This window comes from Heterodontus francisci, chromosome 13 (assembly GCF_036365525.1).
Source record: "Heterodontus francisci isolate sHetFra1 chromosome 13, sHetFra1.hap1, whole genome shotgun sequence".
Taxonomy (NCBI): Eukaryota; Metazoa; Chordata; class Chondrichthyes; order Heterodontiformes; family Heterodontidae; genus Heterodontus; species Heterodontus francisci.
The window spans coordinates 88738905-88755050 of NC_090383.1; the positions used below are offsets into that span (position 1 = coordinate 88738905).

A 16146-nucleotide genomic window follows, 5' to 3' on the forward strand; every position below is an offset into this window, starting at 1 on the left:
ACATATGAATTAGGAGCAGGAGTAGATCACTCGGCCCCTCGAGCCTGCTCCGCCATTCAATAAGTTTATTGCTGAACTGATTACTCCACATTTCCACCTACCCCCGACTATCTTCCACCCCCTTGCTTATCAAGAATCTATCTACTTCTGCTTTAAAAATATTCAAAGACTCTGCTTCCACTGCCTTTTGAGGAAGAGAATTCCAAAGACTCATGACCCTCAGAGAAAAGATTTCCCCTCATCTCTGTCTTAAATGAGCAACCCCTTATTTTTAAACAGTGACCCCTAGTTCTAGATTCTTCCACAAGGAGAAACATCCTTTCCACATCCATCCTGTCAAGACCCCTCAGGATATGTAGTGTTGCCATATAGCTCTCTGAGTTGACTTCAGTTCAGTCTGAGAATCACACCATTGGGTGTCTGGACCTCATACAATCTGGGCTGGCCGCATAGCTTCGCAACCTCTGCAGGATCCCAAATTCCCGACAATAGAGGACTCTGACCTTCTATCCCACCCCCAAACAAGCTAACTTGTGGTCCCGCTTGCCTGTCCTACGATGCCTTCATTTTCCCTTGTTTAGAAAGCTTAGAAAAATTATGACTGGCAACATCGACATTCCTTCTGGCCTCCGGGTACTTGCTGCAACAAACTGAAGTCTGAAGAGAGACTCCTGGTCATATCACCTCTTCGTGTCAAGACTCCCAGCCTTTGTGTCATCCTTTAAATGGACTGACCGATACATTTGACCTGGGTAGTTTGTGCCATTTTTGGTGCGTTACTGACTTCATGTGTTGTGACAATTTGTCACAGCTGGTCCAGTAGTGTCTGCAATATAAAACATTTCTGATAGCCATTTGGAGCTATAAGCTTATCGTTCCAATGCACTTGACTGGAGAACCATTGTAGGCAGTAAGCCTAGCTGTGATGAGTGGTACAATAGATTCCCATTTCTTTAAGTATATGCCGTTCAGCACATGGATGGACAGAATATTTGCACTTGCTCCGGTGTCACTTTTTACTCAGCTTATACATGCACTGTTCTGGGGACATATAATCCCGATCATGGCAAATGCCTCAGATTGTGTAATAGCATTGCCATGTTGATCCAAATTAACTTTGTGAAATGCTTGCTCGCTGTTCAAACGAGTGCTTTCTTCATCTGTACCCTCATAATAGTCTGTCTCTCTGCTGACCTGATGTACGTGCTTGGGCTTTTGTTGTGTGTTGGCATACCTTTTGTTGTGTTTGCCATCCTGTCTTGCAGATGTTCTCTGTGCACGTGATCTGCCGCCATTCCTGTGTGCAGTATCAGCTTGGCCTTCTACACTGCCTTGCCCAATGTCCTCGCATGCTGCAAGCTTTGCACTGGCCCTGGTGCATCAGACAACTGCAAATTGGATGAATCAGGGCACATTTATCACGAGGCTTAGCAGACTTTTGAGGCTTGGTAACCATACCAATTGTCAAAGCCGCCCCCGATGCTTGTAACAGTTGGCACCCAGCCATGATGGCTTCAAATTTCCTTCCATCATTAAGGAGTGTATCTTTGATGTGCCCTTTCTTCTTTTCTAGCAGGTCCTTTTAAAAGGCCTCTAGCGGGGTAGACGCGATTACTAGCTCAATAATTTGTTCTGATAATTCAATATCTGCGAAGTTGCATTCTTGAGCTTTGTCGTGGCACCTTGCAACAAACTGGTCAATGGACTCATCTTGCCTTTGCCGGGCAGTCATAAGCTCAAGCCTTGCACTCAGAAATTTACCTTTACTTTTAGTTGCTTCTCCAGGACTGTCCATAGCTTGCTAGTGTCTTTTTGATCCTCAGCTGACAATCCTGATGTATTGATCCTTTGCAGGCCCTTGTTGCACAGTACAATCTTGATTTTGATGACCTGTTTCTCTAGTTTGCTCACTTCTTGATCCAGGAAACACAGTTCCATTCGCTGTTGAAACAGTTTAAAATTTGACGTTCTATTTGACGCCTTCCAATTTATAACTGGATATCTGAAAGCCATTGTCTTAATGACCTTGCTTTTTAATAAATAAATATAGGGCTATTTACAGATTTTCTTTTTCACAGACGCAGTTTTTTTTCCCTTCAGATATCATCTCATTTGAAATATTAGTTGACTAATTATCTTGCCCTGATCATTTTTCTTCCCTCCTGTAGATGATGACTCTTAGTGCGATATGGTTCCATGAGCTCAACAGACCTAGGGTGCTTTGCCCAAGTGGCCATTTTACATGTGTGAGCTTTGGGGGGCGGGGGTGGAATCATAGGTTTCTATGAAAGGGTAAGATTATATGGATCAAATAGCCTCCCTCATCTGTACATGTGTTTTTGATGGATAGTGTTGGAAGGCTTATTGACCATCGGAGAGGAAGATATCAAAGCTGAGGTCAGTACTGTGCATGCTGTTGCCTGCACATGCACATTCCAGCAGGGATCAATGTATTGTATAGGAGCAAGAATCTTGTCTAACCTACAAGCATTGAGGTTAATTGTAATACTCCAACTTTTGCCTCAGTTGAGATCCAGTAACTCAGCTATTCTTTGGAACCTCTGGTCTGATTGACTACTGCTATAGCAGGTGGTGTTTTGACATTTTAATAATTTTGATCACCTTTTCTGGCCACTTTCACCTCAAAGTTTTAAAAAGTAGAAAAGTGTTGGAGGTGCTGCATGTACTTTTAAGTCTATACAATTAAGAACCTCACATCTGGTGTGCATCCACAGACATGACAAATGATCTTGTGGCATGGAAAAGTATTTGAAATGGTTATACAGTACAAAGTATTTTGATTGGGGGTGAGGAGATTTGAGCCAATCAAGAGTTCTGTAAAACTATTTACTCAGTCTCTGTTTTCCCTTCGTTATAACACAGACAATGAACAGCTGTCAACCAACACAAACCATTCAAATTATTGAAGGTATTTTTTCCACTTTCAATGGCTGTGTTAGTTCTCTACCCAAAAGAATACTCCTTAAAACTAAAATAACACATTGGGTCTCAACAGTTCTGAGGAAATAAACGTCATATACCAATAAATTGACCAATCTTATCCTTCAGTAGTATAAACAATTGTCATTTCTTTATTCTTTGATACTAAAAATAAAAGTCTACTGTATTCATTTTTCAGCTTTTCTTAGGAAATTGTTGAAGGGGCCAGCAAGCCAGGTGCTGTTACTCATAGAGCAATTGTTTCCAAACCCTAATTTGGAAAAGTACATTTTGTTTGTGTTCAAATTGGGCCACAAAGGTAGAGAGTATATATTTTGGCTGCTGTAGAAATGTTATCAGTCTCTGCCCCAACTCTAAGCTAGGGAACCAGGAACATGAATGTTACACAAGAGGCCTGAAAATTGTTTGGTGAAGAATAAGTTGTATGAATATATGCAGCATATTGTCTCAAAAGTAAAATTTCATGTCTGTTTGCCTACTAAAAAAAGGTACGCATAAATTCTCAGGAACAGCATACAAACAGAGAAAACTCTGACAATTTCCCTTGTCTCTTTCCTCTGTCAGTGCGGTGGGTACATTTGCTCGAGCTCTGGATTGTAGCAGTTCTGTCAGGCAACCCAGTTTACACATGAGTGCAGCAGCTGCTTCAAGAGACATTACCCTGGTAAGTTCAACGCTGTTTTTCTAGAGACTTGAAAAGGGTCATCAGATAACAGTATAGAAAGTGGGATGGGGGAAGAAGTAGCCCTTTGCTATAACTCTCTTTTTGTGGACACATTCATGCATCTGGCCCACTGTTTTGTCTGGGTTTATGAAGATTGGAGGGTTTCCTGATACAAGGGCATTGGTCTGTTCTTCTCCAGGCATTTAGGGATATCAAAAATCTGGATGTTAACGTGGGGACCCCCTTTGTCAAAACTATGGATTTATTTTTTCAATAGCCATTTCTCAATACCTACTTATTAGGTAGAGCATTTGGCTTAGCATGCTATTCTACCTGGAATATGTGTGCGCATGTCTTAATCATTTTCATGGCAATATTTAGACGTCGGTCCTTGGGTCTAGATTGTTTTCTGAAGATGCGTTGTTTTGGTTTTGGGCCATTTTCTGAGGCAGGGAGTAATGTTGTGCTGTATGAGCTCTGTCTTGTTATTTGTTGCCCCTGAGGCTAGTAGGGCCTAATCCTCCATGAGTGTTGACGAGCCAAACAGGAAAGAACACTTTTGTCCAGGTCCCTGGTGTGGAGAATGGTGAAGCAGCCTGTGGAAGCAAATAGTATACTTTTGGACTTGATGGGAAAGAACATTAGGAAGAGAGGGAGAGTCCTGTACTGTCACTCTTTGTCTTTCCGGGGAGGAGGTGGGAGAATTGGTTGCTTCTGCTGGGATGTCGCATTTATGGCCCTGTCGTCTTTTAGTGCAGGGTTGCTTTTTCAGCTGCTCAGACAGCAGGGGCCCTGGTGTTTCCTCCTGTGCTTCTCACTCACTATCTAATTTTATTTTTAAAAATAAATAAAACTGATTCTCAATTGCTGCCTCAGTGTTCCTCTTAAATGTCTTTGTCCTTACCTGATTTAGGTAGAACCCATCACCCTTGTTTATCTGAAAGTGCTTCCAATTATTTGTGAATGTCACCTTATTGGTTATTGTTTATGCCTTCATTTTATGTGTCAGTTTTACTCCTTCCCAAACATGGAAAGTATATCAGAGTTGATTACTTTGCCTTCCCTTTTGATTTTTGATGCTATCCATGTTTAATTAACTGTCAAGGAACCTATTTTTTCCCCTATGTCATTTGTTGCTACATGGATGACCACTGGGTTCCTTCCTGTCCCCTTGAATAGCACTCCCAACCTCTTTTTGACACATCTGTTCCATGATCCAGGTAGGCATGACACAATTCTGTAGTTGTTGTTCATATGCACATAGCTATCCACTTTCCTTCGCAATGAGTACTTTAATTACAATCTGTCTGCTTTCAAGCTGCTCTTTTGTTCATTGTAACTTCACAGGTTTCCGAGTCACCTTTTCTTCTGTGACCTTGGGGGGCTGAATTTAGTGAGCCCGTTTGGAGCTGGAATGGAGGTGCGGGAGGCTAGAGAATAGCATCAGATGCATCTGCCTGGAAATCCAATGTTGTGTTGGTTCCAGATTTAGTCAGTGGCGGGAAAGCAACAAGTCGGCGATGCCGCCCTGACCTGACGGGCTGCCATATATATTGTAGAACAGTTAGTTCTAATACATTTGCGTGCAATTGACAGTGATTCAATGGGGGAGCTTGGGATCAAGTGGATGATGGGCGGCCGTCACGTACCTTCGGATTCCTGGCCGTTGAAAGGTGGTAGCACCAAGGCAAGGCCTCAGTGCCACAACGGGAAGGCAGCCATGACCAGCTTTAGATAGGGGAAGACGGGAGTGGAGGCCATTGTCGCCCTGCAATGCTGTGCACTCTGCATGGGTGAGCTTGGTCTCGGATAGTCAGCATGGGTAGTCATACTGCTGCGTGATTTACACAGGTGGCCATGCTGCTGGGTGAGAGGGCTGGCTATCAGCAAGGGTGGGGGCTGAGGTCATCAGCACATAAGCTGAGAGGAGTGACAAAGTGCCAAGGCAACTTTGTCATTGCAAGGACAGCACCTTTGAGGCCTACTGATCGCCTGGCATGGGTCTCATACAACCTGTCTTTTTGGACCCCCGTGGTGTGATTCAGCACCTCTGACGGAGGGAAGACCTGGAGACAGCTACGCCTGCCCATGAAGCTCAACAACAAGAGCCAAAAGCAGCCGGCCATACCAAGAAGGGCCCACCTGCGCCAGAGAGACTATCGGAATTGCCTCACCTACTTCCAAATTTCTGTGTAGCATTGCCAGCAAAGACTAAGGTTCTCCAGGATGGTCGTCACTGACTTATGCACCATGCTGACGAATGGGTTGCAACCTTTGGGTTTCGGTGGTCACCTGTGTCAGTGGCCCTGAAGATCACAGTGGTACTTAACTTTTACGTGTCTGGATCATTCCAGGGATCCACCAGGGACATGTGTGGGGTCTCCCATGCAGCAGCCCATTTCTGCATCAAGGAGGTGATCAATGCCCTGTTCAAGAGAACCAGCGACTATGTGCCCTACTGGACCAACCCTGACAGTCAGGCAGAGAGGATCATCGGATTTGGGGCCATCACTGGATTTCCCCAGGTGCAAGGTGAGATTGATTGCACGCATGTGTCCATCAAGACTTCAACAGACCAACCAACCATCTTCATCAACAGAAAGGGCTTCCATTTCAGCAGAGGAGAGGTACACTCGGCATGGTCCCACCTGAGCAACCATCGAATAGGCCATTGGGCTGCTAAAGGTGATATTGTGTTGTCTTATCAATCTGGTGGAGCCCTGCAGTATGCCCCAGCGAGGGTCTCGTGCATCGTGGTGGTCTGTTGTGCTCTGCACAGTCTAGCCCTGCGGAGGGGGTAGGCCTTGCCTGAAGAGGACATGATTGATCTCTGCGTCCTCATCGGTTGAGGAGTGACGGAGGCTAATGAGCAGACAGCACTGGATGTTGAACTCCTTGCACCAGAGGCCAGGCACATTGAGGGAAGGGCCAAGGAGGCAAGCCAATCTCATACTTAACCCGCTTCCAGCCACCATGATGGCCTCTGAGTGAAAGCAATAAAGACTTACCTAAAAGCATTGAGTCGTCGCCTCCTTTCTGTTTGGGTTCTGTGCCTGTACCCCAGCTTAACCACATGCTTTGGCCCAGGTGAAACTTTTATCAAAGGAGGGCTGTGCCTACACTGGCAACCCACTAAGGGAGAAGCGTGAAGTCAGCATGTCACAGTTAAGGCGTGAAAGAATAAGCATTTCCCCAAATAAATGTTAACTTCAATAATGAAAAACTTTATAACAGCAAACAAATGGCAAATGTTATACGTTTTCGAGTCCTTCTACGAGGTGTGACCCCTGGGTAACTGGGCTTGGAGGCAGGTTGCTGATCAGGCTGCCACTTGGCCTTTGATGACTTAGGCAGGGGTCCTAGCTACCTGAGGGTTTCCTGCACAGGTGTAGGACTGTCCTCGGGCGTCACAGCTACTGGAGCTGGGCTTACTGGCAGAGGGGCTGAGGAGCCTCTGTCCACCCTCAGAGCGCCCTTGTCTATTTCATGGCAATCCTCAGCTTGATTGTATGAATCAGAAAAAGAGGGTGGATGATGCATGTCAGGGGAACTCAAGTGAGAATTAGGCCATATACAATAAGTTAAGAGGGGAGGTGAAGTCGTAAATAAGACTGGCAAAGAGACAATATGAACAGCAGTCACCATAAAAGGGAACCCAAAGATTTCCTACCGGCATGTAAATAGTAAGCGAGTAGTAAGAAGAGGAGTGGAGCCTATTAGGGACCGAGAGGGTATTAAATGTTCAGAGGCACAGGGCAAGGCGAATATACTTAATGAGTACTTTGTATCAGTGTTCACTAAGGAAATGGAGGCTGACAAAATATCAGTAGCAGAGAGAGTAGAGGCAATGGATAGGATAACAGTAGAGAGGGGAGAGATGCTTAAAAGGCTGACTATGCTTGGTGTAGGTAAGTCACCAGGTCTGGATGGCTTGCATCACAGGTTGCTAAAGGAAGTGGCGATGGAGATAGTGGAAAGGCTTGCTATGATCTTCCAATCTTTCCTGGGTATGGGGAGATGCCAGAGGATTGGAGAGTGGCAAATGGGACACCCTTATTCAAGAAAGGATGTCAGAATAGTCCTAGAAACTATAGACCAGTTAGTTTAACATCAGTGGTAGGTGAGATTTTAGAAATAATAATCGGGAAAGATATCAACGTCCACTTGGAGAGGTTCAGTTAATTAAGGATGGCCAGCATGGATTGGTAAAAGGCATATCATGCTTGACTAATCTAACTGAATGTTTTGATGAAATGACAGAGAAGGTTGATGAAGGGAATGCAGTGGATATTGTTTATATGGATTTTAAGAAAGCATTTAATAAGGTACAACTTAAAAGGCTGGTTAACAAAATTGAAGCTCATGGATCAAAAATTGTCTTAAGGACAGAAAACAGCGAGTTGTAGTAAATGATTGCTTTTCAGACTGGAGGATGGTAGACAGTGATGTTCTCCAAGGGTTAGTGCTGGGACCATTGCTTTTTATTTGCTATATATAAATGACTTGGATCTTGGAATACAGAGTAGAATCTCAAAATTTGCTGATGACATCAAACTTGGAGGTGTGGCAAACAGTGAAGGTATGAACTGCTTACAGCCAGACATAGATAGGCTAGCAGAATGGGCAGAGAGGTGGCAGATGGAGTTTAATGCTGACAAGTGTGAGGTGATGCATTTAGGTAGAAGGGATAGGGAGAGCCAATATATACTTAATGGCACAGTTCTAAAGAATGTACAGGAACAGAGACACCTGGGGGTGCATGTGCATAGATCTTTGAAGGTGGCAGGAAATATCGAGAGAGTGGTTAGTAAAGCATATGGGATCTTAGGTTTCATAAATAGAGGCATTGTGTATCAAAGCAGGGAAGTTATGCTGAATCTTTATAAAGCTCTGGATAGACCTCAACTGGAGTACTGCATCCAGTTCTGGTCACCACACTTCAGGAAGGATGGGAGGGTCCTTGAGAGGGTGCGGAGGAGATTTACCAGAATGGTTCCAGAGGTGGAGGATTTTAGTTACAAGGTTAGGTTGGAAAAGCTGAGTTTGTTCTCATGTGTACAAAATTATGACAGGCTTCGATAAGTTAGACAAGGAAAACCCGTTCCCATTGACAAGTGGTACAAAGACTAGGGGACATAGATTGAAAGTTTTGGGTAAAAGATGCAGGAGGAATATGAGGAAGCACTTTTTTTACGCTGCTGGTGGTAATGACCTGGAACTCTGCCCGCAAGGGTGGTGGAAGCGATCAATGACTTCAAGAGGAAGTTGAATGAAATAGACTTACAGGGCTACGGGGATCGAGCTGGCGAGTGGGACTGACTGCATAGCTCCGTAGAAAGCTGTCATGGACTTGATGGGCCGAATGGCCTCCTTCAGTACCATCAGAATGGCAAAATGAATCTCCAACTCTGATTTCTGATTTGCTAAAGCCAGCTCAGTGAACAATCTGCCTGTCAACTTTTGTTGTTCCCTTTCATGTACGTATTGTCAAATATTTGGCGTGGGGGCCACACTTTCTGTCTGTAAACCTTATATCCTGTTGTTCCAATATTTCGTCATTCTTTTCCATCACTATTTGCCACTGTAAATTGCCACATCAGCATTTCCCATTCAGTTTTATTGTCAACTGCTATAAAGTTGCAAGCTCTGACCATAAGATATTTTCCGCAATTCTGTCACCATCTTGAGTACACGTATTAAAGACAACTTAAATTCATCAACTGAATATGTATATCACAGGCATTTACTTGTAAGCTTAACTTCAGTTATGTTACTTTAAAATCATTTTCAAAAGAAAACCAGTCCAATTTCCTTAACATCTGAATTTCTGATAGCTGGAAACAATTTGATGGGTCAACTCTACCCTCTCAAAGGTAATAATGGGACAGATTTTGGTGTCGCAGGGCATCTAACAGCCTCTGCACTCGACTCAAAACCTTTTAGCTCTTCAGGTTGCTGAACATGCGAGCTGATGATATAGTGAGGGGAAACAGGGTACCTAGGACCTGAGTGAACAGGGCAAGCAACCTGCACAATCAGTTTGAAGTATTGAAAAGTAGAGTGCAAGGACAGAAAAAGAAGTGTAAATTCGAGTGGGTGAATTCAACGTCAAATCAGGTACAGAAAGTGAAATAAAGGGAAGAAAAGAGAGGGGGGAAAAAGCCTGAAAGGAAATGTACAAAAAAGTTTTAATTTAGAACTTGGCATTTTTAAAATCTCTAACATCAATTAATACCTGAAGAAATGAGACTCCATATTTTCCATGTCAAAGTGGTTGAAGAGTAGTAATTAAGAATTATCATGTTGTTAAGAGGATGCTTCCACTTGAAATAATGACTCAACTTTCTGTGGCAAGTTTAGTTCATATCGGCCATGCAAATGCAGCAACTGCAAGACATTCAATGCACGTTGGTGAGGCAGACAGAAAGATGCCATTTTCGCAAAGCTAACGGCGGAGTGGGGAAATTCGGACAGCTGCTTTTCGATATCCGTGTTTAAGCAGCATCTCCTCGCTTGAAGCTATTGTACCATTTACATATAAATAACAACGAGCACCATTAGTCTCATCAATACAACCGACTATAATCTCAAGTGCTCTCTCTGAATCAACACGATTTTATGACTGTTCTATTTACTCTCTCTTTCAATACCAAACTCTTGGAATGCCTTCATTATTTCAAGAGTGATTATCATTCATATTCTGTGGTGCACAGCTTTATAATTTTTTTTCTAGCTTAGAGTAGTTTGGCAATGGAAAAGCTTGTTAATCCTTTAGAAACCAGCTTCAATCTGTTTTACATATGTACACAGTTATACTTCAAATGATGCAAAACATCAAGATGGGTGAGGGTTGTGGCACCAAATGATAGAGCAAATAGAAGTGATTACTGTATTTTTGAGACTACAGTCAATCTGGAAATATGCACCAGATAGAAACTGACGTTATGTCCCCAATAGGAGAAGATTGTATCTGGATGGAGTGGAATGTTGTAATTACCTTCTCATCAAAAACGATAATGTATCTCTACTGGCTGTGCAAAACAAGAAAACAGCCACAGTCGTAGTTTGTTTTTACACTTGACAACCCGTGATTTTCCATCTATTAAAATGATTGGGAGGAAAATCACGGCTGGTGAGTATAGGAGCAGAAAGCCCCACCCATAACTCTATACAGTTTGAAAGCTATCAGTGCCTGGGACTAGTTATGAATTTGTTACGGCGTGTTCTTTTGCAAGAGAGCTTGCATTAACTAATAAGTCTTGTTATAGCAGGACTTTAGTCAACAAATTAATTAATGAATTTTTCATTTTTTTTTGTTTCTGGCCTTGCTGTAAAAGGATGCTGGGTTGTGGTGCTGTCAGTCACATGATAAGTACAAGCAGTCTAATGAAAATTAGTCAAATGAAATTCTGAGAATAACATGGGTCGATCAGCAGGGAATGATTTGAAACAATTACTTTGAACAAACATATGGGTGGGGGAATCTCATAATATTTACTGAAAAAAGTCTTGTTGGAACCATATTGAATAACGGCAGACAGATCTTGCTGCATTAATTATTGAAGTGAGGATCAACAGATGTTTCCTGCCAATTGATGAATATTTTAAAAAGTCCTTTTATGTTCAGCCTCTTCTGGAATAACCAAGCTTTCTGTTTCATAATGTCATGAAGAATTTTCAGTGTTGTACCTATACCCTGGTGGTACTGCATGGCAGTTTGGAGCGAACTGGCATTTGTAGTCCACCTTTAATGGATTATAACCTTTCTAAATTCTGAGCTCCAAACATTTTGGATTGTGAATAAGGACAGAGAGTTAGAGCTCAACATTCCCTGTAACTTTTCTTCGGTGTGGTGATTTCTTTAAGTGCGTGGATCCTATAAAAATTTTTTGCACAACTGTGTATGCACGGTAATTTAAAGAGGCTGACAGGTGCGGCTTGTGTGCCATCTTTTGGGTTGCTGTGCAGCCATGTAGCTTACATGGAACATTGGTATAGATCCACAATTAATTCAGCTACTGCAGTATCATTGGGATGTGTGTTCTCTGCCTGTTTCCTGCTTTAGCAGCAGCAGCTTCTCTCTACACCATGTCATGATATATTACAACAACAACTTGCATTTACACCGTACTTTAACATGTAATTAGGTGAAAATTGACGCTAAGCTAAGGAAAGAGGTTGTAGTAAGGATGATTAAAGGAGGGAGGAGAGGCAGAAAAGTGGAGAGGCTTGGGAAAGGAAATCCACTGCAAAACCACCAATAATAGAGCGAAGGGGGTGACGATGCACAAGAGGCCACACTTGGAGGAACATAGAGTTCTGGGATGGGTTGTAGGGATGAAGGAGATTACAGAGGTGGAGTGGGCAGCAGTACCATGGACAGATTTGAATCAGAATTTAAAATTTGAAACATTAGTGGACTAGGAGCCAATGTGAGTTCATGGGCAATGGGTGTTGGGACTTGATGCAGACTATTGGGGGGTTGATGGGGAGAGGATGGCCTGGCAAGCATCGCAATAGGTGATTGAAGAAATGGTTGAGGGCTTCGGTAGGCAATGGGTTGAGGCAGGCAGAGAAGTTTTTTTTTATTCATTCATGGAATGTGGGCATCACTGGCAGGACAGCATTTATTGTCCATCCCTAGTTGCCCTTGAGAAGGTGGTGGTGAGCTGCCTTCTTGAACTACTGCAGTCCATTTGGGGTAGGTACACCCACAGTGCTGTTAGGAAGGGAGCTCCAGGATTTTGACCCAATGACAGTGAAGGAACAGTGATACAGTTCCAAATCATGGTGTGTGGCTTGGAGGGGAATTTGCAGGTGGTGTTCCCATGCAACTGCTGCCCTTGTCCTTCTAGGTGGTAGAGGTAGTGGGTTTGGAAGGTGCTGTCGAAGGAGCCTTGGTGCGTTGCTGCAGTGCATCTTGTAGATGGTACACACTGCTGCCACTGTCTGTCGGTGGTGGAGGGAGTGAATGTTTGTAGATGGGGTGCCAGTCAAGCGGGCTGCTTTGTCCTGGATGGTGTCGAGCTTCTTGAGTTGTGTTGGAGCTGCACCCACCCAAGAAAGTGGAGAGTATTCCATCACACTCCTGACTTGTGCCTTGTAGATGGCAGACAGACTTTGGGGAGTCAGGAGGTGAGGTACTCGCCACAGGATTCCTGGCCTCTGACCTGCTCTTGTAACCATGGTATTTATATGGCTGGTCCAGTTCAGTTTCTGGTCAATGGTAACCCCCAGGATGTTGATAGTGGGGGAATTCAGTGATCGTAATGCCCTTGAATGTCAAGGGGAGATGGTTAGATTCTCTCTTGGTTGAGATGGTCATATGTATGGCACTTGTATGGCGCGAATGTTACTTGCCACTTATTAGCACAAGCCTGGATATTGTCCAGGTCTTGCTGCATTTCTACACTGACTGCTTCAGTATCTGAGGAGTCACGAATGGTGCTGAACATTGAGAAGTGCAATTTTATAGAGACAGAAGCAAGCTGTCCCTGTGATAGACAGGATATAAGGTTGGAAGCTGAGCTCAGGGTCATTGGTTACGAAGGAACTGAGTTTGTGATGGGGGCCAAAGACCATGCCTTAAGTCTTCCCTATGCTTAATTAATGGAAATTTCAGCTCATCCAGGACTGGATATTGGACATTTAGGTTGCCAACAGAGGGACTGAGAGATGATGATGAGGTAGACTATGGTTTCAGCATACATGTGGAAACTGACGTCATGTCTTTGGATGGTGTTGCTGAGATGTAGTATGTAGATGAGGAATATGAGGGAGCCAAGATTAGGTCTTTGGGGGATTCCAAAGGTATTAGTGTGAGTGGGGGAAGCCATTTCTGGGGATTCTCTGGCTTCCGATTGGATAGGTGAGTGTACATAGGATAAATGAAAGGTGATATGGCTGGGTGGCAAAGAACGGCAGAAATAGGAGAGAAAAGGCCGAAGGGTAGAGAGAAGTAATAGGCTCAAGTCCAGAGTGACAGCCAAAAGGCGAATGCAAATGGACACGTAGGCATGGAAAACATTAGGATAGATGAAATAAAAACAGAGTTAACAAATCCAGAATTCCCTGGATGACAAAAGAGATAGAGTAACATGAAGCAGAAAAATGGTGCATATGACCGATGTCAGGTGGGTAATACAATTGAGAACCAAGCTCAATATAGAAGGTATAGAGGGGAAGTGAAAAAACAAATGAGAAGCAAAGATAGAGTAGGAGAAGACTGGCAGGTAACATAAAAGGCAATCCAAATGTCTTCTATAGGCATATAAATGGTAAGGCGGCATTTGCTGACATGCGCAAATGCAGCATGTGCCACTAAAACGTCACAGTCTGTGACTTTAGGCAACTGCCAGGACAAAAGATGGTGCTGCTCAAATAATCACACTGAGGCAACCTAACAAACACATGTCAGCGCAAAATGGCGGAGTGAGAGAGCAAACGAGCGGGCTGGGGCGGGGTAGCGGAGCGGGCCTGGCAGGAGCGGAGCGGCCGGCGAGTTGGCGAGCGAACGGGCCGGTGACGGAGGGAAGCGGAGTGGCCTGAGATGACAGCGGCCGGGGGGGGGGGGGGGGGGGGGGGGGGTAGGAGTGCGTTTTTCTGTGCATGCGCGATAAACTTGCAACGGCAAAAGACGCACCGGCCAGTCCCCGCACCCGGCGATACCAAGGTCTTCGGCCGCTCGCTCTGCACGGCTCTCTACAGCCTCTCGCTTCTGGCCCTCTCCATCCAGCTGTCCCCTCCAGCTGCAGATCTCCCATCCAGCTGCTTTCTCCCCTACTTCTCAACTGTACTTCAGGCATTGCAACTGTCTGGTCCCTGCCTTTTGCATCCCCCTCTTCAGGAACTTCTGAATTTAACTCCCTCCCACTACACCCCCACTCCCCCTCTCTCCTCCCCCCACTCCCCCTCTCTACCTTTCCTCCTCCCCCCACTCCCCCTCTCTACCTTTCTTCCTCCTCCCCCCACTCCCCCTCTCTACCTTTCCTCTCCTCCCCCCACTCCCCCTCTCTACCTTTCCTCTCCCCCCCCCACTCCCCCTCTCTACCTCTTCCTCCTCCCCCCACTCCCCCTCTCTACCTCTTCCTCCTCCCCCCACTCCCCCTCTCTACCTCTTCCTCCTCCCCCCACTCCCCCTCTCTACCTCTTCCTCCCCCCCCCACTCCCCCTCTCTTCCTCCTCCCCCCCCCCCACCTCTCCCCTCTTCCTCCCCCCCCCCCCCCCCCCCACCTCTCCCCCTCTTCCTCCTCCCCCCCCCCCCCCCCCACCAAGGACCACACCACAGTTGAATATCTGAAGTGCAGTTCCAAAGTCGGGAAAATAACATCAAAAACCTCAACAATTCCAGGTTTAATTATTGAGAAATTTTATTAAGTACATTAAGCATTCGAGGCACTGCTGTGCATGGATACATGAGTGTTGTGTCATCAGCATTCCCGTGAGACAGACAGGCTGAGTCTCTGCTATGCAGAACTAAAGAGATTGTTCCTGGAGAGCCTTGTGGTGAATGAACGCGTGGCTCTCTATTCCACTACTGTATTGTCCATGTGAAGAAGGCAAAGTCACAAGAGTCTGAGCTCAGTCTATTCTTGGTGAATGTTCCCCAAACGCATCCCAATGTGCGCTGCCACTTCATCCATAAATGCAAGGTTCCTTTCCACATCGTGACCAGCTCCGCAGCATGATCCAGTTGCCTTCGTTGCTTGAATGCTGACCTTAAGTCTCAAGGATTGTTTTCTCGACGGCATGTTTTACATGAAAAGAAATAAGGAAAGAACATCAGTGTCAGAGCTTCCCCCCTCCAATGTAATTACTGTTGAGCATGCTTTATGTTCTGCGGTAAAGGCTGATAACACCGCCAATGAATCACTTAGTATCCACGCTGTAGGAGTCAGGATGATGTTACTGCCCCTATCTTGTGATGGTTCAATACTGCTCTCAGGGACAACATGAATGATTTGAGGGTGCTGGAAAAAGAAGCACATTTCTTTTGGACTATGAATATAAAGCAGGCCATTTAGCCAGCTGTTCCCTGCTAGTGGTTATGCTACTCCTGCGCCTTCCCATCCGCTCCCATTTAATCCTGTCTACTACTATCAGCATCACCTTCCATTTCTTTCGCTCTTATCTACCTTTGACTTGAGGATGGAGAACGGTGTGGCTGCACTCCCACCTCACCAGTTGTGTACTCAGCAAGAGCATTCACATTTGTGCTACCACTGGACATGGCATGCTTGTTTCTTTTAGTGCTCAGTCTCTTCTTGCTGAATGTTCCCAAGGTGCTTGACTGTTTTGGACGCCCTCTCTGCTTGACAGGCAGCAGCTGGCAATTGCGGAGTCTCACAAGGCTGTGCATGGTTGTTTCAAGGGTGGATGGGAAAACAGGTGGCTATGTGTCCACGTGCACAGCTCTGATGGGTGCTGGAACAGAGCAACTTACAACAGGGACTGGAGCACATGTACTGCCTGCACACAGCCCCAGACAATGGAAAGGATTTTAGCGCAGTGCAGTGGACTGG

At 45.0% G+C, this 16146-nt stretch overlaps 1 protein-coding gene across 14 annotated transcripts in view; it reads left to right on the forward strand.

Annotated features, from left to right (window-relative positions):
• mta3 (metastasis associated 1 family, member 3) overlaps positions 1 to 16146 on the forward strand; it is a 366201-nt gene that overhangs the window by 170699 nt on the left and 179356 nt on the right. For all 14 annotated transcript variants that reach the window (XM_068045144.1, XM_068045146.1, XM_068045152.1 and 11 more), the window contains exon 8: positions 3526 to 3625. In XM_068045144.1, coding sequence (XP_067901245.1) covers positions 3526 to 3625 — 100 coding nt within the window. The remainder of the gene's footprint in view (positions 1 to 3525; positions 3626 to 16146) is intronic.